General features: G+C 41.6%; 1 protein-coding gene across 7 annotated transcripts in view; it reads left to right on the top strand.

The window, feature by feature from the left end:
- LOC132881773 (A disintegrin and metalloproteinase with thrombospondin motifs 20-like) overlaps positions 1 to 21,023 on the top strand; it is a 235,722-nt gene that overhangs the window by 153,111 nt on the left and 61,588 nt on the right. For all 7 annotated transcript variants that reach the window (XM_060914638.1, XM_060914637.1, XM_060914636.1 and 4 more), the window contains 8 exons: positions 225 to 391; positions 1,675 to 1,804; positions 1,968 to 2,094; positions 11,093 to 11,303; positions 13,375 to 13,539; positions 16,452 to 16,616; positions 19,490 to 19,609; positions 19,686 to 19,793. In XM_060914638.1, the coding sequence (XP_060770621.1) occupies positions 225 to 391; positions 1,675 to 1,804; positions 1,968 to 2,094; positions 11,093 to 11,303; positions 13,375 to 13,539; positions 16,452 to 16,616; positions 19,490 to 19,609; positions 19,686 to 19,793 (1,193 nt within the window). The remainder of the gene's footprint in view (positions 1 to 224; positions 392 to 1,674; positions 1,805 to 1,967; positions 2,095 to 11,092; positions 11,304 to 13,374; positions 13,540 to 16,451; positions 16,617 to 19,489; positions 19,610 to 19,685; positions 19,794 to 21,023) is intronic.

Raw genomic sequence — 21,023 nt, 5'->3', positions numbered from 1 at the left:
CAAACGCTGATGTCTAGCTGCACATGTGCACGCATGCACACTTTTGAAAATACACACAGTATATTTACACAAACAAACAAATAATGAAAGAAAAGATTGCTGTGCTAAGTGCAGAGTTGTCTGTCGTCACTACTGGTATCTACTATAGATAGTTAGTTAATTCAGGATTATTTTTGTTATCCTAAGCGTTTTATAATTCTCTATATCGCTGCTGTTTTTCCCAGCTCTTTCTGACAGCCAGTCAAACTTCCTGCTGAATGGGAACTTTGTCGTGTCCATGTTTAAAAGGGAAATCTCTTTAAAAGGAACACAGATTGAGTACAGTGGCTCCAACACCACAGAGGAGCGCATCAACTGCACTGAGCGCATGGAACAGGAGCTCATTCTCCAGGTTAGTATTAAAGCATTGATTACAGTGAGACACAGAATCTACTGTAGCGAGATTGATGAAGCTTACTAAGCTTTCTTATACAACCCCGATTCCAAAAAAGTTGGGACAAAGTACAAATTGTAAATAAAAACGGAATGCAGTGATGTGGAAGTTTCAAAATTCCATATTTTATTCAGAATAGAACATAGATGACATATCAAACGTTTAAACTGAGAAAATGTATCATTTAAAGAGAAAAATTAGGTGATTTTAAATTTCATGACAACAACACCTCAAAAAAGTTGGGACAAGGCCATGTTTACCACTGTGAGACATCCCCCTTTCTCTTTACAACAGTCTGTAAACGTCTGGGGACTGAGGAGACAAGTTGCTCAAGTTTAGGGATAGGAATGTTAACCCATTCTTGTCTAATGTAGGATTCTAGTTGCTCAACTGTCTTAGGTCTTTTTTGTGGTATCTTCCGTTTTATGATGCACCAAATGTTTTCTATGGGTGAAAGATCTGGACTGCAGGCTGGCCAGTTCAGTACCCGGACCCTTCTTCTATGCAGCCATGATGCTGTAATTGATGCAGTATGTGGTTTGGCATTGTCATGTTGGAAAATGCAAGGTCTTCCCTGAAAGAGACGTCGTCTGGATGGGAGCATATGTTGCTCTAGAACCTGGATATACCTTTCAGCATTGATGGTGTCTTTCCAGATGTGTAAGCTGCCCATGCCACACGCACTAATGCAACCCCATACCATCAGAGATGCAGGCTTCTGAACTCTTTGCAATTTTACACTGTCGAACTCCTTTCTGATATTGCTCCACTATTTGTCGGTGCAGAATTAGGGGGATTGGTGATCCTCTTCCCATCTTTACTTCTGAGAGCCGCTGCCACTCCAAGATGCTCTTTTTATACCCAGTCATGTTAATAACCTATTGCCAATTGACCTAATGAGTTGCAATTTGGTCCTCCAGCTGTTCCTTTTTTGTACCTTTAACTTTTCCAGCCTCTTATTGCCCCTGTCCCAACTTTTTTGAGATGTGTTGCTGTAATGAAATTTCAAATGGGCTAATATTTGGCATGAAATTTCAAAATGTCTCACTTTCAACATTTAATATGTTGTCTATGTTCTATTGTGAATACAGTATCAGTTTTTGAGATTTGTAAATTATTGCATTCTGTTTTTATTTACAATTTGTACTTTGTTCCAACTTTTTTGGAATCGGGGTTGTACCTGCTTCATGAGTTCATTTGATTCTGAGGTTTTTTTTTTTCCTAATGCGTCTCCTTTTCAGGTGTTGTGTGTGGGGAACCTCTATAATCCTGATGTACGTTATTCCTTTAACATTCCTATAGAGGAGCACCACGAGCAGTTTGTGTGGGACCCCTCAGGCCCCTGGCAGGAGTGCAGCCAAATGTGCCAAGGTGAGGTTCAGTAGTATCCCTTGCTAATAACCATTTGGATCTCTCATTTTATAAACAGTTAGTGGAGAGTTCAAAATCCACCTGTAGTCCTTCCATCCTCCAACATCCATACACTAAACATCCTCACAAGTGTGTGTGTGTGTGTGTGTGTGTACTATGATAGGAGAGCAACAGAGAAAACCAGTGTGCATACGTAAGAGTGATCGCCTGGTGGTGTCAGATCAGAGATGTGAACGTCTTCCTCGGCCAAGAGCAGTTATGGAGTCCTGCAATATAGACTGTGAACTTAGGTATATGTTCACATATATGTTCACACACAAACTCCTAAATATAAAGATGCACACAGTCACTCCAATCTGGATTTGAGTTATATTCCAAGCCTGCATACTCTTGAAGAATACTGCAAATAAATCCTGAAATAAATTTTTTAAGCGTTTTTCCAAGCTAATCAGTTGTTCATAACCAGTGTTGTAGTCGAGTCACTAAACCTCAAGTCTGAGTCCAGTCTCGAGTCCCCAGTGTTCAAGTCCGAGTCAAGTCCAAGTCATTAAAAAACATTTCGAGTCGAGTCCGAGTCGAGTCCACTATTGATCCGAGTCGAGTTCAACACTCCAACCGCACCATTTGACGGTGGCTGTTTCAGCGCTATTAACATTAGTTTGTTCCTGAACATGACGTATGAACAGGTGAATGTGCGTTCTCTTTGTCAGGGAGTGCAAAGTATTCTGTCAGAGATGGTTGGGAGACGGATGTAAATGCAGAAGGTGTGTTTATTAATACAAGTGAAGACAGGTAAACAATCCAGAATGACAGGCAAAATCATAAAACAGTGAAACAGGCAATAGGTTGAGCGAAGCACAAACAGGCTATCGTAGACTCGGCAGAATCAAAGACGAGAAAAGGAAATCAGGGATCAGGAAACCAAACAAGGAAATAAGGCTCGGTAATGTGTCAGCAACGCAACTCAATACTTCGTAAAGTAAGTGTGTTTTCACAGTTTTTATATCGGTGCCCTGATTGCGCCTTAATCCTGTGCAGGTGCGAGTCATTTACGGCGCACGCGAGAGTCCGCTTGGTGCACGCGCTGTCCGGAGCGCGCCCGAGAGTCTATTTGATGCACACACCAAGGAGCGCAGGTGTGACACTCTTGTGCGAAATTAGTACAAAAATTAATGTAGATATAAATATCTTATGCCAAATTATTATGGCATGTTACAAAAAATAAAGAAAAAATCCGAGTCCTCATCTCCATTTTCCGAGTCCGAGTCATCAGTGCTCAAGTCCGAGTCGAGTCACGAGTCCTTAAAATTAGGGCGCGAGTCGGACTCGAGTCTGAGTCCTTGACTCGAGTACTACAAGCCTGTTCATAACTCTTTTGTAGTCTGTAGTGTATGGATGATTAGCAAGGGCAAAAATTTCAGCACATTTTAAATACAACCATGATTTGAAAAAAAAAAGTCAGGACACTGCATAAAATGTAAATTAAAACAGAATGCAATGATTTGGAAATTCTTTTTGATCTCTATTCAGTTGAATACAATACAGAGACAAGATATTTAATGTTCAAACTGAAACTTTCCTGTTCCTGTTTCCGGTTGAGAGTACGCCATGCGCATTTGGCTCACCGGAGCGTTTTCTTTTTCTTTTTTTTCCTTCCCTTTGTTTTTCTTTTTTGTGTTTGTGTAGTTTGATGTTTGTTTTTTTGTTTGAGTGTTTTGTCTGCCGGTTGTGGCGTAGCTCCGGACTCAGTTTTGGGCGACGGTTTCCTTCAGGCCTTGGTGTGCCGTGGGTGATGCCTGTGCTCCTCGCTATGGACTGCAGTGAGCTTGTTGCTCTTTTTAACATCGGGGTTGTCCAGCGCTCTGTGCAGCGGTGCTTCTGTGCTCGGTGCGGTGCTCTGAGCAATGTTGCTTGGTGGCGTCACGTTGGCTGTGCAGGTGGTTCGGGACATACCAAGTCAAGTCAAGTTTGTTTGTATAGTGCTTTTAACAATAGACATTGTCTCAAGGCAGCTTTACAGAATCTGAATGACCCAAGACATGAGCCAATTTTATCCCTAATCTATCCCCAATGAGCAAGCCTGAGGTGATGGTGGCAAGGAAAAACTCCCTCAGACGACACGAGGAAGAAACCTCAAGAGGAACCAGACCCAAAAGGGAACCCATCCCCATCCGGGCAGCAACAGACAACATGACTATAACATTAACAGTTTTAACATGAAGTCAGTTTTGTTGATGTTATAACTCTTCATTAATGGAAACTTGAGTGCAAAACTGTTCATGACAACTGCAGTCCTAAAGTTAGCAAGTCAACTGTAGTCCTCAGCCATAAAAGCATCACTGTAAGAGTCCAGAGTGTCTTCCAAGTGTGACTTTCAACTGTCCACATGGGGCCGTCCTCCACAGGAGCGATGCGATGAGACTCCAGCCAGACATAGGGCATCAGGATGGATCAGGCAGGTCCAAGGAGCAGAAGAGGTCAGCATCTCGATCTCAGGATTGACATGTAACTCAGAGGGACAGATTTGGGGGGGGGAGAGAAAACACAGATTGTTCAGTATGCCCAATGTCACCTGAATAAATAGGTACAGTACACATTTTGCACTGAGTACAAGCAGGGACTCCGGCAAAACTAACTATGACAGCATAACTAAAAGGAGAGAGCCAGAAGGCTCTGTGTGGTGGTGCTTCTGTGCTCGCTTTGTGGATCCATAGCGCAGTGTTCCGAGTGATGTTGCCTAGCAGCGTCGTGGCAGTTATGCAGGTGGTGTAGGATTTATCTTTGTATGCCTGGTGGGACCGTGGTAGCTACGCCATTGGAATTACATCCTGACCCTCTTTTGGTGGACTTTTTTCCTACCTTCCCTAATTGCAAAGTGACCCTGGGTGTGAAAAAGGCGCTATATAAATTGAACTTATTATTATTATTGTTGCTGTTTTTTAAATATACACTCATTCTGAGTCTGATGCCTGTAACACGCTCCAAAAAAGTTGGGACAGAGGCAACAAGATGGGCAAAGTTGTTGAATACTCTAAAAACACCTGTTTGGAACATTCTACAGGTAAACAGGTTAATTAGTAATTGGAAAGGTTCAGTCATTAACAAGCAAGGATGGAGTGAGGTTCACCACTTTGTGAAAAACTGCATGGGCACACAGTCCAACAGTTTAACGTTTCTCAACATACCCTACAATTGCAAGGAATGTAGGGATTTCACAATCGACAATCCATAATATCATCAAGATCTAGTGCCCTCAGTTTCCCAGTGCTTACTGAGTGTTGTTAAAAGTAAAGGTGATTTAACCCAGTGGTAAACCCGCCTCTGTTCCAATATTTTTGGAACATGTTGCAGGCATCAAATTCAGAATGAGTGTTTATTTACAAAAACAATAAACTTTATCAGTTTGAACATTAAATATTTTGTCTTTGTATTGTATTCAACTGAATATAGGTAGAAAAGAATTTTCAAATCATTGCATTCTGTTTTTATTTACATTTTACTCAGCGTCCCAATATTTTTTTGGAATCAGGGTTGGAAATGGAAAACCTCTTTACATGCACGTAATACTTGTTGAATGTTGACACTAAACATTCAAAATATGCAACTATATAACATAAATTCATATCCATTACTATAATTATTGTCAGAATAAATGTCTTCGAATTAAATACACTTGGGAGAAAGTCTTATTAGAGTGGTTCTTATCAAGTTTCATCCAATATCCAAACACTGGAGTAATACACTAGTAATTCTGGGATGGATTAGTAGCAATTTAAAGTTGGTTTTTCAAGTCCAAAAGTTCAGCATTTGAGCTACAGTGGCATGCAAAAGTTTGGGCACCCTTACTGAATATGTCTGTTACTGTGAATAGTTAAGTGAGCAGAAGATGAACTGATCACCAAAAGGCATAAAGGTAAAGACGACACATTTCTTTTCAGCGTTTTCTGCAAGATTTGTGTATTATTTTTGTTTTGTACAATTGGAGAGTGAAAAAAGAAAAGGAACACCATGCGAAAGTTTGGGCACCCCAATACATTTGAGTTCTCAGGTAACTTCTACCAAGGTTCCAGACCTTAATTAGCTTATTGAGCTGTGGCTTGTTCAAATTCTTCGTTAGGAAAGGTCAGATGGTGCAGATTTCAAAGCTGTATAAATTCTCTGACTCCTCAAACTTGTCCCTAAAATCAACAGCCATGGGCTCCTCTAAGCAACTCCCTCGCATTCTGAATAATAAAATAATTGATGCTCACAAAGCAGGAGAAGGCTACAGGAATGTAGCAAAGTGTTTTCAGGTAGCTGTTTCCTCAGATTGCAATGTTATTAAGAAATGGAAACAGTGAGATCCAGAAACAGTGGAGATCAAGGTGAGGTCTGGAAGATGAAGAAAACTTTCTGAAAGAACTGCTTGTTGGATTGCTCGAAAGGCAAATAAAAACCCCTGTTTGACTGCAAAAGACCTTCAGAAAGATTTAGCAGACCCTGGAGTGGTGGTGCACTGCTCTACTATGCAGCGACGCCTGAACAAATATGACCTTCATGGAAGAGTCATCAGAAGAAAACCGTTCCTGCATCCTAGCCACAAAATTCAGTGTCTGAAGTTTGCAGATGAACATCTAAATAAGCCTGATGCATTTTGGAAACAAGTCTTCTGGACTGATGAAATCAAAATAGAACTTTTTGGCCACAATGTGCAAAGGTATGTTTGGAGAAAAAAGGGTGCCAAATTCCAGGAAAAGAACACCTCTCCAACTCTGAAGCATGGGTGTGGATCGATCATGCTTTGGGGTTGTGTTGCAGCCAGTGGGACAGGGCACATTTCATTGGTTGAGGAAAGCATGGATTCAAATAAATACCAGCAAATTCTGGAAGCAAACATCACGCCATTTGTAAAAAAGTTGAAGTTAAAAAGAGGATGGGTCCTACAATAAGACGATGATCCAAAACACACCTCAAAATCTACAATGGAATACCTCAAGAGGCACAAGCTGAAGGTTTTGCCCTGGCCCTCACAGTCCCCTGACCTAAACATCATTGAAAATCTGTGGATAGATCTCAAAAGAGCAGTGCATGCAAGACAGCCCAGGAAACTTGTAGAACTGGAAGCCTTTTGTAAGGACGAATGTGTGAAAATCCCCCAGGTAAGAACTGAAAGATTATTTGCTGGCTACAAAAAGTGTTTACAAGCTGTGATACTTGCCAAAGGGGATGTTACTAGGTACTAACCATGCAGGGTGCCCAGACTTTTGCTTTGGGCCCTTTTCCATTTTTGTGATTTTGAAAACGTAAAAGATGAAAATAATAAATTGTTTTTGCTTAAAATCTAAAGGGAATGAGTCGTCTTTAACTTTATGCCTTTTGGAGATCATTTAATCTTTAACTTGCTTAACTGTTCACAGTAACAGCAATTTTGACCAGGGGTGCACAAACTTTTGCTTACCACTGTATGCACATGCTCAAGGTGATTTTCTGGGCTCTCTATTCAGAGTATAAAAATGACCTGTGCATAGTTCACACCTCCAAGATTGGCAGCTTTTTCTTGAGTCTTTGGTTTTTCAGTCGCATCTTGACCACTGCACTCAGCACACACAAATCCTGTATAACTGCCTTAAAGGTAGACTGCCTTTCAGATTTTTCAAGTGTAGGTCATAAAAAGAATTTTCCCTGACACTGAATTATTTTTGTTTCGTGGACTGAAAGCTCCTGAATTCAAATCACAGATTTCCAACTTTATTTTTTTTTTAAATAGAACAGTTAATGAATTTAGAGTCACGTGGCCCTAAATTCTCTGCTATTTTTCCTGCTTCACCATGACTCAATTCAAGATACTACGTCAAGCATCACGTGGTGGGCTTTCGCCGTTCGCACAAGGCATTGTGGGATATAAATTTGAAACAGGAGAGAAAAATGGAGGATGCAAATGAAGCGTGAAAGACCGACTACAGTAATGGAAAGTGAGAAGAAAAGACATGTTGTAAAGAAAAGGAAACAGGACCAAATTAATAAATACCGGCGGTCAGCGAGCACCTTGATGTGATCAGCTGTTCGTTTAGCGACAGAATGATGGAACTGTCAGTGCATGGTCAGGGTAAACCTGTAGACGGCAGTAATGCAACACTGGCTGCCAGCTGCCATAAAACCCAAAAGAAGAAGAAGCAGGTAAATCTGCGCATGCGCACACCGGACTTCCTCTGCCTGTTGACTGCACAAAGCAAGCGATTTCATGCACATTATTTGCTAGGGAATCCCCTCAGATTAAATAACTTCCCAGTGACAGAATGGCCTGTTTTTTTTTTTTTGAGATATTACAGAAATAAAATATATATCACAATGACTAAATTTCAGCGGGAACGAAATTTCACCGGTTTTCTGAAATCGAAAGGCCGTCTGTCAGAATGCAGGCACTTACGGCTATATGTGCAGGGGAGAGCGGGTAGCAAACAGGAAACGTAGCCAAATCACAAAACTAGAATCGTAGTCACAAAGCAGGCAAGGGTCGGTCGATCGTCAAACAGGGCAATATAGAGAAGACAAGAGGCGTAGAATCAAAGAGATAGCGAGGTTCAGGAAAACTAGAGGCAGGCAGAGATAGAAAGGCTTGGTTTGACTGGGTAAACTCAGAACAATACTTCGCAATGACAGTGAGTGTGAGAGAGGCTTACGAAGCGTGGTTGATTAGACGTGAATGAGAGACACCTGTAATCAATAAGCCAGCGACAGAGGGCACTGTGGTTCTTGGGCGTTGTAGTTCTGAGAAGCCATGTTTGTAGTTCGGTTAAAGCTGTCGCTCTCAACGCCTTTACTGACACCGTCTAGCTTTAAGTCTGTAGTGACGACATCTGAGGTCTCAACACTTACAGTACCAGTCAAAAGTTTGGACAAACCTTCTGATTCAATGGGTTTTTTTTATTAATTAAAATACACTTTGTTTTAAAGTAATGATGGATGTCGTTTCTCTTTACTTAGTTGAGCGGTTCTTGACATAATATGGATTGCTATAGTTGTGGAATAGGGCTGTTTACTGTATTTTTATTATTTACTATTTACTGTTGATCTCAAACACATTAAGAAGGCAAGAAATTGCACTAATTAACTTTTGACGAGGCACCTGTTAATTGAAAAGCATTCCAGGTGACTCCCTCATGAAGCTGGTTAAAATAATGCCAATAGTGTGCAAAGCGTCATCAAGGGAAATGACTACACTGAAGAATCTAAAATATCAAAAACATATTGTTTCTTTTTTTTTTTTGTTACCATATAATTCCAAACCTGTTTCACCTGTTATTTCATAGTTTTGATGTTTTCAGTATTGTTCTACAATACTGACAGAGAGAAGGGGTTCGGAGGGCTCTAGTGGCTATGAATTCGGTGGTGACACTGTCGGATGCAGTGACCGTCTGACTGGTGGATGTTTGCAGACTGTCTTTGCACAGTGTTCACTGGAGCCGGTCTGTCAGGGGAAGAACAGTGTGAGCAGCGTACATCCCTGTGAGTCGGTGTTTGTATTTGATCAGTGATCTCCTGCCAAGGATACAGCATCTGCTGCACACCTTTCACCTGAACTCCCTCCCTACTGCCAACATGGTGCTGTCACAGAGACAATGGGAGGAACTAAATAGAGCAATAGCTGATTACCTTCATTCCAATGGCTATGAAGAGACATATTCAATTTTCAAGAAGGAGGCAGAATTAGACATGAATGACGAGGCGTAATGGTTAGCGCTGTCGCCTCACAGCAAGAAGGTTCTGGGTTTGAGCCCAGTAGTTGATGGGGGCCTTTCTGTGTGGAGTTTGCATGTTCTCCCCATGTCTGTGTGGGTTTTCTCCAGTTTCCCCCACAGTCCAAAGACATGCAGTTTGGTTAACTGGCTACACTAAGGCTACATTTACATTAGACCGTATCTGTCTCGTTTTCTTCGCGGATGCACTGTCCGTTCACATTAAACCGCCTGGAAACGCCGGGAAACGGGAATCTGCCAGCGTCCACGTATTCAATCCAGATCGTGTCAGCTCCGGTGCTGTGTAAACATTCAGAATACGCGGATACGCTGTGCTGAGCTCTAGCTGGCGTCTCATTGGACAACGTCACTGTGACATCCACCTTCCTGATTCGCTGGCGTTGGTCATGTGACGCGACTGCTGAAAAACGGCGCGGACTTCCGCCTTGTATCACCTTTCATTAAAGAGTATAAAAGTATGAAAATACTGCAAATACTGATGCAAATACTGCCCATTGTGTAGTTATGATTGTCTTTAGGCTTGCCATCCTTCCACTTGCAAGTGGTAAGTGATATGCGCTGGGATCACACACACAGCGGCTCAGTCCCGAAAACACTGCTAGTATGCTTCACTTGCGCACTCTGTGAGCTGCGCAGGGCCGGAGTGCGCACCCTCCAGAGGGCACTCGCTGTTCAGGGCGGAGTGATTTGGAGCGCAGGATGCCTGCGGAGCCGAGCGTATCCGTGTATTGGTATTGTTGTGTGCACGCAAATCGTGTATTGGTGTTGCTGTGTGCACACTAATCGTTTTAAAAACGTTAATCTGATGATCCGCTGATACGGTCTAATGTAAACATGGGCTAAATTGCCCATAGGTGTGAATATCTGAGCACAAGTACTATGGCGGTTGCCAGTGGTGCCTTTGTATGCCTTCGACTCGACCCTGTTGAGCTGTGTCCTTCATAATTCAGCTGTAAGAAAGGATGATTCCAGCACTATTTAACTCACAGAAATGGCGCTATATAAGTCTACAGTTCTACAATGTATAAAATAGTCAAAATACAGAAAAAAACTATGAATGAGTCGGTGTGTCCAAACTTTTGACTGGTACTCTATGCACACAATTTCGATATTAAATCCTCACTATGTGCGTGTAACTCTGAATATGGCTCTCTAGTTGCTTATGCATTCCCTACTTTTTGTAACGTCAAATACTTTCCTCTAAAAAAGCAGTTCTGTCCTCTAAAAAGGACAGATTTAATAGATTCAGAATTTATTGAATTTATAAAGCAGTCTACATAAATACATACTTTGCATAACAGTTTCATAAACAGGCCTTACTTTTGATTATTTGTCCAGGTAAACATATCAGTATTCTTCTCTGTGGTAATTGTGTGTCCACGACAGATGCAGTAAATAGATCTCGGTTCCAAAAACACACTATTTGTTTAATCGCTACTCTCAAATATGTAAGGCTGAATGGTTTAAAAAAAGAAAAAAGAAAAACCAAAATGACTGTCAGTTGTCCTCCAGCTCCATTTCTCTGTGTAAAACAACTCGCCTTTATGTTCAGGTGGCATGTGGCAGGTAAGAGTGAGTGTTCTGCTAAGTGTGGACCTGGGTATCGTACGCTGGAGGTGCTGTGCATGCGCTACAGCCGGGTGAAGAGAGGGAGTGAGAGAGTGGAATCTCGAGCATGTGCAGATCTTCATAAACCTCAGAGCCGTGAGCCCTGCCATGGAGACTGTCTACTGAAGAGCTGGCAGTATAGCGCCTGGTCTCAGGTGAGCTGCTTGCAAATTCTCCACTTGGTAAATTGCTTCTGATATACAAACTCCATTTCCAGAAAAGTTGGGATATTTTCCAGAATGTAATAAAAACAAAAATCTGTGATTTGTTAATTCACATGAACCTTTATTTAACTGACAAAAGTACAAAGGAAATTATTTTCAATAGTTTTACTGACCAACTTAAGTTTATTTTGGAAATATAAACAAAGTTAGAATTTGATGCCTGCAGCACACTCAAAAGTTGGGACAGAGGCATTATTACCATTGTTACATCACCTTTCCTTTTAATATCACTTATTAATTGTATGGGATCTGAGGATACTAATTATTGCAGATTTGCAATTGGAATTTTTGTCCATTCTTGCTTGATACAAGACTTGAGCTGCTCAACGGCCTGTGGTTGCCGTTGTCTGATTCTCCTCTTCATGATGCGCCATACATTCTCAATAGGAGACAGATCTGGACTGGCAGCAGGCCAGTCAAGCACACACACTTTGTCTCTGAAGCCACGCTGTTGTAGCCCGTGCAGAATGAGGCCTGGCATTGTCCTGCTCAAATAAGCATGGATCTCCCAGGAAGAGACATTGCCTTGATAAATATGTCTCTCTAAAATACCAATATATCAATGGTACCTTCACACACATGCAGCTCACCCATGCTGTGGGCACTGATGCCCCCATACCATAACAGATGCTGGCTTTTGCATCTTTCTCTGATAACAAGCTGGATGGTCGTGTTCATCTTTGGCACTGAGAACTTGACGTCTGTTTTTCCTGAAAACAGGCTGAAATGTGGACTCATCTGACCACAGCACGTTTCCACTGTCTTTCGGTCCATCTGAGATGAGTTTAGACCCAGAGAAATCGATGGCATTTCTGCATAGAATTGATGAATGGCTTCCTCCTTGAATAATACAGTTTCAGGTTGCATTTCTGGATGCAAGAGCAGACTTTAAGTGGCAACAGTTTTCTGAAGTACTCCTGAGCCCATATGGCTATATTTGTCACATTAGCATGACGGTTCCTCAGGCAGTGCCGCCTGAGGGCTCAAAGGTCATGCACATTCAACAGTGGTTTCCGACCTGCCCTTTACGCACTGAGATGTCTCTGAATTCCCTGAATCTTTTGACAATATTATGTACTGTAGATTTTGAAAGGCCTAAAATCTGGAATTGTGAAATGCTCCTTTTGAATTGACGAACAATTTTCTCACGAATTTTTGCACAAAGGGGTGAGCCATGACCCATCCTTGCTTGCAAAGACTGAGCCTTTGGTGCCGCTCCTTTTATATCCAATCGTGATACCAATTAACCTGCCTATTGTGGAATCTTCCAGAATGGTGTTACTTGAATATCCTATAAACTTTTCAGTTTTATTTTTGCCTCAGTCCCAACTTTTTTTTTGAGTGTGTTGCAGGCTTCAAATTCTAACTTTGTTTATTTACAAAATACAATTAAGTTGGTCAGTAAAACTATTGAAGATATTTTCTTTGTGCTTTTGTCAGTTAAATAAAGGTTCATGTGAATTAACAAATCATACATTTTTGTTTTTATTGCATTTTGGAAAATATCCCAACTTTTCTGGAACTGGGGTTTGTAGTGAAATCTAGATTTACTTCTAATATTCTTCTGACAGTTACCTAGAATTACTGGAGGTTGATGTTATGTATACAATAGTCTCAACCGTATCACTTTAAAAAACATCTGATATTCCATTCCGTGTCATCCAAGACCTGTTGGTGACACTATGAAGTCTTTCCAGATAGTTCAAGCATGGCAGACAGGAGATCTTCATTTTGTAGGCCAACGTTTTCCTCGATCAGTTTCTTAAGGGTCAGCGATGGTCGACCACGTCTTCATTTGTTATCTGGTTGCCATAGAAGGACATTGGCGGCCATCTCAATCTGATCTTAGAGGGTGCAATATGATTGGCTCTCCAGAATTCCATGCACATTAAGAATTTTGTACACAGTGAAAAAAATCTTCAAAAGTCTTTAAAAGTGTTTTATAAGTTCAGTAAAGCTTAGTAAAGTTTAGTAAAGATTTTTTGTGAAATTGTGCTTGTAGTGTTCTAAGAGCTGTGGGCGAGGCACCCGCACACGTGACTCCTACTGCATGAATCACCTCGGCCGCAGACTGGCAGAACGTGAGTGTAGCGAGTACCAGAGATCCGTCTCTGAACCCTGTAATGACACGCCATGTCCTGACTGGTCCATCAGCGAGTGGACAGAGGTAGGTTTTACATACTGTAGTATGAGAGCGGGTGAGTGGAGCACAGAAGTACGGCAGGCCAGAACTGAGTTCCAAAAACTCTTTATTTTCCACTTTTCAGTGTAAACTTATTCTCTCAGGCACACACACACACAAGTCACCTGGTTGGGGAGAGAGCTCCCTTCCTCTGCTCTCTCTCTCCTTATATAGGGCACGGTCACTGGGGAAGACACACAAACACAGATTAACAGACATCAGGTGCAGTGATTCTGCCACTTACCTTCCCTGACTCCGCCCTCCGGTCACAGACCGACGCTTGACCACGCCCCCGCTGCCACACATACACACTAACATGGTATAATGTTATGCAAAGAATAAAAAATGATGGGGAGTACTGATATAATAATAATAATAATAATAATAACTAGAAAAGCACTCGGAGAGCGCAGACCTCCGCCAAGAATCCTTTAAAAAAATCCGGGATCCAGAAGGTGATCCGGATCACCGCCAAAATTTAATGGATTGTTACTTGTGCCCAGTCATACCTCTGGAAAAAATTTCAGAGCAATCCGTTCATAACTTTTTCTGTAATATTGCTAACAGACAAACCAACAAACAAACCACTGCTACCGAAAACATAACCTCCTTGCCGGAGGTAATAATCAGTGACGGCGACATGGTGGTGTAGTGGTTAGCACTGTCGCCTCACAGCAAGAAGGTCCTGGGTTCGAGCTCAGCGCCTGGTGAGGGCTTTTCTGTGTGGAGTTTGCATGTTCTCCCCGTGTCTGTGTGGGTTTCCTCCGGGTGCTCCGGTTTCCCCCACAGTCCAAAGACATGCAGGTTAGGTTAACTGGTGACTCTAAATTGACCGTAGGTGTGAATGTGAGTGTGAATGGTTGTCTGTGTCTATGGCCCTGTCCACACGGCAACGGATTCAGGTGAATCTGATAAAATTGTTTATCGTTTCGGCCTGGCGTCCACACGGCACCGGCATTTTGGGTGCCCCAAAACGAAATCTTTTGAGAACGGGTTCCAGAGTGGAAAAATCTGGCAACGGCGCTGTTGCGAAGTCGTCTGGATGAGTAGAACGGATTTGTTTAAGATGACGTCACAACCACATGACTGTCAGTGCTTCACGCCGGGTAGAAGTGTAACGAACTCGATGCGAATTGTCAACAAATCCTATAACTTGGTTCATGAAACACGCTTACAAAATATTTTCACTGTGTATATTTATTGTGTAATGGTGCAAAGTGAGAGAGAGAGAGAGAAAGAGAGAGTGAGAGAATAGCCCTTAGGGCAGAGTCTTTAGTCCAAACACTGCAGAAGTACTGAGTATAACCAAACCATGCACCGCCCGTGCGCTTTCCAAAAACAAAAACAATCCCGCCAGCAAAAATAGGAAAAAAAAATGGAGCGAACTCACCTCTTCAGATGTTGGTTTAAGTCCGACAATACATTCCTCAAAAAGGGCGTAGAAGAACAAAGTAATCCATCAACGTGTAGCATTCAATTTATTCCGGACCATTAAAGAATTCTGGAGGATATCAGAATGTTGGCGTACCGGCTTCCATCTACCCCCGTTCATTCCTCTTTCCGCGTCTTTCGTTTTACGCTACTGATTAATAATCAAAACTTTATGTGGCTGATGCTACAGAAGAAGGGGTTTATGCGCATGCATCTACTTCTATTGTTTTGGTGTCTCTGATGGGACCGTCTTACAGCGCACGTAGAGGTGTGGCATGTGTATTGCATCGTTTTCAGCAAGCGTTGCGTTGCAATATGTACTTGATATTTTACTGATCCGTTGCCCATGTGGACGCAATATTTAAAAAAAAAAATCTCGTTGCCGTTGTCGTGTGGATGTAGCCTATGTGTCAGCCCTGTGATGACCTGGCGACTTGTCCAGGGTGTACCCCGCCTCTCGCCCGTAGTCAGCTGAGATAGGCTCCAGCTTGCCTGCGACCCTGTAGAACAGGATAAAGCGGCTACAGATAATGGCTGGATGGATAATCAGTGACAGGGCTGTGTGATGTGGCCCAGTGTGAACAGGACTATCACCAACACAAAGTGGATTACTGTTTTTCCTATAACAGCACGGCCCAAAGTATGTTGTTCAGTAATGTTTTTATTAATTAAATAATGACGTCATACTTTTTTGTCTATGTTTAATATTGTGAAAGAACCATGAAACAATTTAGTTCCTGTTCTCACTTATGTTCTTACAGCTATAGTCTCTCTCTTCTTCTATCTCTTGAAGTTCATAAGACAAAAAAATAAACTTGCCATAACCACAAAGCTATCTGTCCTGAAGACTTTCCCATCATCATAAACCGAAAGGTTTATACAGCTTTACTGCTGAAAGTTATAAAGTGCTGATAATAAACCTATTTTATATAGCTTTACTGCTGAAAGTCATAAAGTGCTGATACTGGCGACTCCTTCCAAAAATGACAAATAAACATCTCTCTGAAAACTTCAGCATGTCAACAATTGCACATTTTTTTATATAGGTGTTGACAAATAATTTGCTGTGCTAGTTATTTTTACTTAAGAAATAACATGTTAGAATGACTGCATTGATTTAAACCTGGAGCTGGCAGTTTTTATTCTGCTAACTTGCATATTAATAAACTTAGGAGTTTGCATATGTTACCTAATGGTGCATTCCGTTTGTACTGGGAAGTCGGGATTTCCGAGTTCCTAGTCAGAAATGTCAACTGGAACACCTCCTGAAGTCCGATTTCCGACTCTGAAAGTTGCAGGAACCTTCCCAACCCCTTACTTCTATGGAGTTTTATTCCCATCTTTAATCAACAGCATGGTCTTTCACTTTGAGAGCAGTATTTATTCATTTCACTGAATGTTGTAACATGCTTAAATGAATAAATGCATATGCTACATGAATTGTCTCTACTCTGCTGTCTGTGTAGTGCACAGTGACGTGTGGGAAGGGAGTGAGGCGCAGACAGGTGTTCTGTGTTTTGGGAGAGGAGAGGCTCAGTGATGAGGTCTGTGATCCCAACAGCAAACCACGCACCATAAGCAGCTGTGTTCATTCAGAGTGTGCTTCCTGGCAGGTTGGCGCCTGGAGCACGGTGAGTGTGCATGTGTGTGTGTGAGGGTGTGAAGTGAATTGGGACTGGTTCAGAGGAGATGAAGGTCTATACAGATCAGCCCATAATTCACTGCACCATCAGATTCCCCCGCATGTATTTTTTCAGATAGAGACACACACACACACACACACACACACACACACACACACACACACACAATCTGTCAAACTATCCAAATGAATATATTCACGTCTGACACTTTCTGATTTGCACTATTCCGCACTACCTCACCCTAACTGCTATTAGTTTATTGTTTATACTGTTTATTTCATGTTTACCTGCTATACCTCAAGTGCCCTTGACTGTTTATTTTATGTCCTTTTGCTCCAATTTGTGTGTGTGTGTGTGTGTGTGTGTGTGTACTAGTGCATCTCAAAAAATTTGAATATTGTGAAAAAGTTCAATATTTTCCATCAGTTATTTAAGAAAGTGAAAATGTTATATATTATAGACTCATTACACATAAACTAAAATGTTTCAGGCATTTTTCTATTTTAATTTTAATCAGTATGGCATACAGTACAAAAACATAAAAAAAAACCCATCTCAAAATATTAGAATATTTCATTTCGAGTTTGAGTAAAACAGTATGAACACAGTGTATCTCTCGGTCTAGTTCAGTACACACAACCACAATCATGGGGAAGACTGCTGACTTGACTGTTGTCCAGAAGATGATCACTGATGCCCTCCACAAGGAGGGTAAGCCACAAAAGGTCATTGCTGAAAAGGGTGGCTGGAAAAGGTGCACAAGCAACAGGGATGGCCGCAGTCTTGAGAGGATTGTCAAGAAAAGTTGATTCAAGAACTTGGGAGAGCTTCACAAGGAGTGGACTAAGGCTGGTGTCAGTGTATCAAGACCCATCACGAACAGACATCTTCAAGAAAGGGGATACAACTTTTGCATTCCTAATATCAAGCTACTCCTGAGCCAGAGACAATGTCAGAAGTGTCTTATCTGGGCTAAGGAGAGAAAGAAATGGACTGTTGCTCAGTGGTCCAAAGTCCTCTTTTCGGATGAAAGTACATTTTGCATTTAATTTGGAAATCACGTTTTTACAGTCTGGAGGAAAAGTGGAGAGGCACAGAATCCAAGGCGTTTGAAGCCCAGTGTGAAGTTTCCACAGTCTGTGATGATTTGGGGTGCCATGTCATCTGCTGATGTTGGTCCACTGTGTTTTATCAAGTCCAAAGTCAATACAGCCATCTACCAGGAGATTTTAGAGCACTTCATGCTTCTATCTGCTGATGAGCTTTTTGGAGATGCTGATTTCCTTTTCCAGCAGGACTTAGCACCTACCCACAGTGCCAAAACTACTACCAAATGGTTTGCTGACCACGATATTACTGTGTTTGATTGGCCAGCCAACTTGCCTGACCTGAACCCCATAGAGAACCTACGGGGTATTGTCAAGAGGAAGATGAGAAACACCCGACCCAAAAATACAGATACGCTGAAGGCCACTATCAAAGCAACCTGGGCTTCAATAACACCTCAGCAGTGCCACAGACTGATCACCTCCATGCCACACCGCATTGATACAGTAATTCATGGTAAAGGAGCTCCAACCAAGTATTGAGTGTATAAATGAATATACTTTTCAGAAGTTGGACATTTCTGTATTGTAAATCCTTTTTTTGATTGATCTTAGGGAATATTCTAATAATTTGAGATACTGGATTTCTGATTTTCATGAGCTATAAGCCATAATCATCAAAATTAAAACAAAAAAGGCTTTAAATATTTCACTTTACATGTAATGAAAATAGAATATATGAAAGTTTACCTTTTTGAATTAAATTATGAAAAAAAGGAACTTTTTCATGGTATTCTAATTTTTTTAGATGCACTAGTGTGTGTGTGTGTGTGTGTGTATATATATATATAAAGTGTTTATTCTATGTTTATTTCTTATCTAGAGTGTTTATACTGTTTATATTGTTTATTTCAATTATTCTAATTTTATTTATTGCATTGCCTGTTTGCACCATGGGTCAGAGAGAACTGAAATTTCATCTGTGCTGTATGTTGAGCATGTATAGCATATTTGACAATAAAGCTGAGTTGACTTGACTTTCTCAGACCATACACACACACACACACACACACACACACACACACACACACACACACACACACACACACACACAATCTGTCAAACTATCCAAATGAATATATTCACGTTTGACACTTTCTCAGGCCACACACACACACACACACACCAGTCAAGCCATAACCCGTAGCATGCCTACCGTAAGACTTTCATTGAAGTGTATTTCAAAAATCTTCTTCCAAGCTTACTTAGCCAATCAAAGACATCTGTGAGCTCATAACAAAAGCACTTTAATGTTCCTTCTTCCAGGCTGATGGATGTCTTAAATTTTGAGAAAAACACTTTTAAAACCTTTTAAGCACTTAACTTGTCTTGAATTTAGGCAAACTTTGGTCTAATGTCAGAAAAAGGAGCATGTGTGCGTGCCTGTGTGTGTGAGAGAGATGAGGTCCATCTGGATTGGGTAAAGTACACTCATATTAGTTAGACTGAAGTAAGTGTAAAGGATTTCCACAGTATTAGTGTTTCTGTTTGGTGTTATTCTATGCTACATATTTAACAAATTCACTTACACTCGGGCTGTTCTGGTTGAGTTTTGTGAAATGCTGTACTTTTATTCTCAAACACGATTGCATTTACGTTGTTGGTTGGGTGGTCTCTGTGTTAAATGGAGCGTAATGAGAGGCAGTGCATTAACCTGTATTGGGCTTGGCCTGATTAAGGGAAAGTGTTCCAACATCTGACTTTGACCACTAGTTTCAGTTATAACAATAACAGTCTTTATGTGCACGTTTGCAGTGTGCTGTGACCTGTGGCCATGGATACGAAATGCGAGCAGTGAGGTGTGTATCTGGTGCTTATGGCAAGACCATGGATGACAGAGAATGTAATGCAGCATCAAGACCACGAGATAGCCAGGTATATGAAACCAGCATGACACACACAGGCAGGAGCAAATTATATCCATGTGATACTAAGTCGTGTGTGTGTGTAGGAATGTGATTTGCCAGCATGTCCTCAAACATCATCAGCACTCAGCACACCACGACCTGCTGCGTCTGGTCACCTACACACTCAGTGGCGATTTGGGTCCTGGACTACAGTGAGTAAGACTCAGAATCACTAATAGTAACACACGCACGCGCACACACGTGCACACACTCACACACACTTTGAATGAAAGTGTCTAGTTAATGAATTGAATTTGGACACAAGTATTGGATTGCAGTGATTGTGTGAATGAAAGCATTGCCTGAGCTGCTGCTTGCGTCAGAAAACAGCCGTGTGGTCCATCAGAATAAAGTTAACCAATTTCCCCTGATAGTTGTTACTGATACAACTGAGTTTATACATGAGTTAATGCCAGCCAGAGTTGCCTTGATTACTTTAGTTATTCTGTAAGCTGCTCTTTAATACAAACCTCTCTTTCTTCCAATCTAAAACCAGGCTTGTAGTATTCGAGTCCAGGACTTGGACTCAAGTCTGACTCGTGCCCTAATTTTAAGGACTCGTGACTTGACTTGGACTTGAGCACTGATGACTCGGATTCGGACTTGTGCATTAACAGCATTCGGACTCATAAATTGGAGACGAGGACTCGGATTTTGTCTTTATTTTTTGTAACCTGCTATAATAATTTGGCATAAGATATTTATATCTACATTAATTTTTGTACTAATTTTGCGCAAGAGTGTCACACCTGCATGCCTTGGCGTGTGTATCAGATAGACTCTCGGGCATGTTCCGGACAGCACACGCGCCAAGCAGACTCTCGCACGCGTGCGCCGTAAACGACTCGCACCTGCACAGGATTAAGGCACAATCAGCGCACCGATATAAAAACTGTGAAAACACACTTACTTTGCGAAGTATTGAGTTGCATTGCTGACATATTACCGAGTCTCATTTCCTTGTTTGGTTTCCTGATCCCTGATTTCCTGTTTCTCGTCTTTGATTCTGCCAAGTCTACGGTAGCCTGTTTGTGCCTCACTCGACCTATTGCCTGTTTCACTGTTTTACGATTTTGCCTGCCGTTCTGGATTGTTTACCTGCCTTCACTTGTATTAATAAACACACCTTCTGCATTTACATCCATCTCCTAACCATCTCTGACAGAATACTTCAACTCACTGACAAAGAGACTGCACATTCACCTGTTCATACGTCATGTTCAGGAACAAACTAATGTTAATGGCGCTGAAACAGCCACCGTCAAATGGTGCAGCTGGAGTGTTGAACTCGGACTCGACTTGGATCAATAGTGGACTCGACTCGGACTCGACTCAAAATTTTTTAATGACTTGGACTTGACTCGGACTTGAACAGTGGGGGC

The sequence above is a fragment of the Neoarius graeffei genome, chromosome 2 (genome assembly GCF_027579695.1).
Source record: "Neoarius graeffei isolate fNeoGra1 chromosome 2, fNeoGra1.pri, whole genome shotgun sequence".
Taxonomy (NCBI): Eukaryota; Metazoa; Chordata; class Actinopteri; order Siluriformes; family Ariidae; genus Neoarius; species Neoarius graeffei.
The sequence above is the reverse complement of the archived record's forward strand: the minus strand, read 5'-3'. Positions and strand labels throughout refer to the sequence as shown.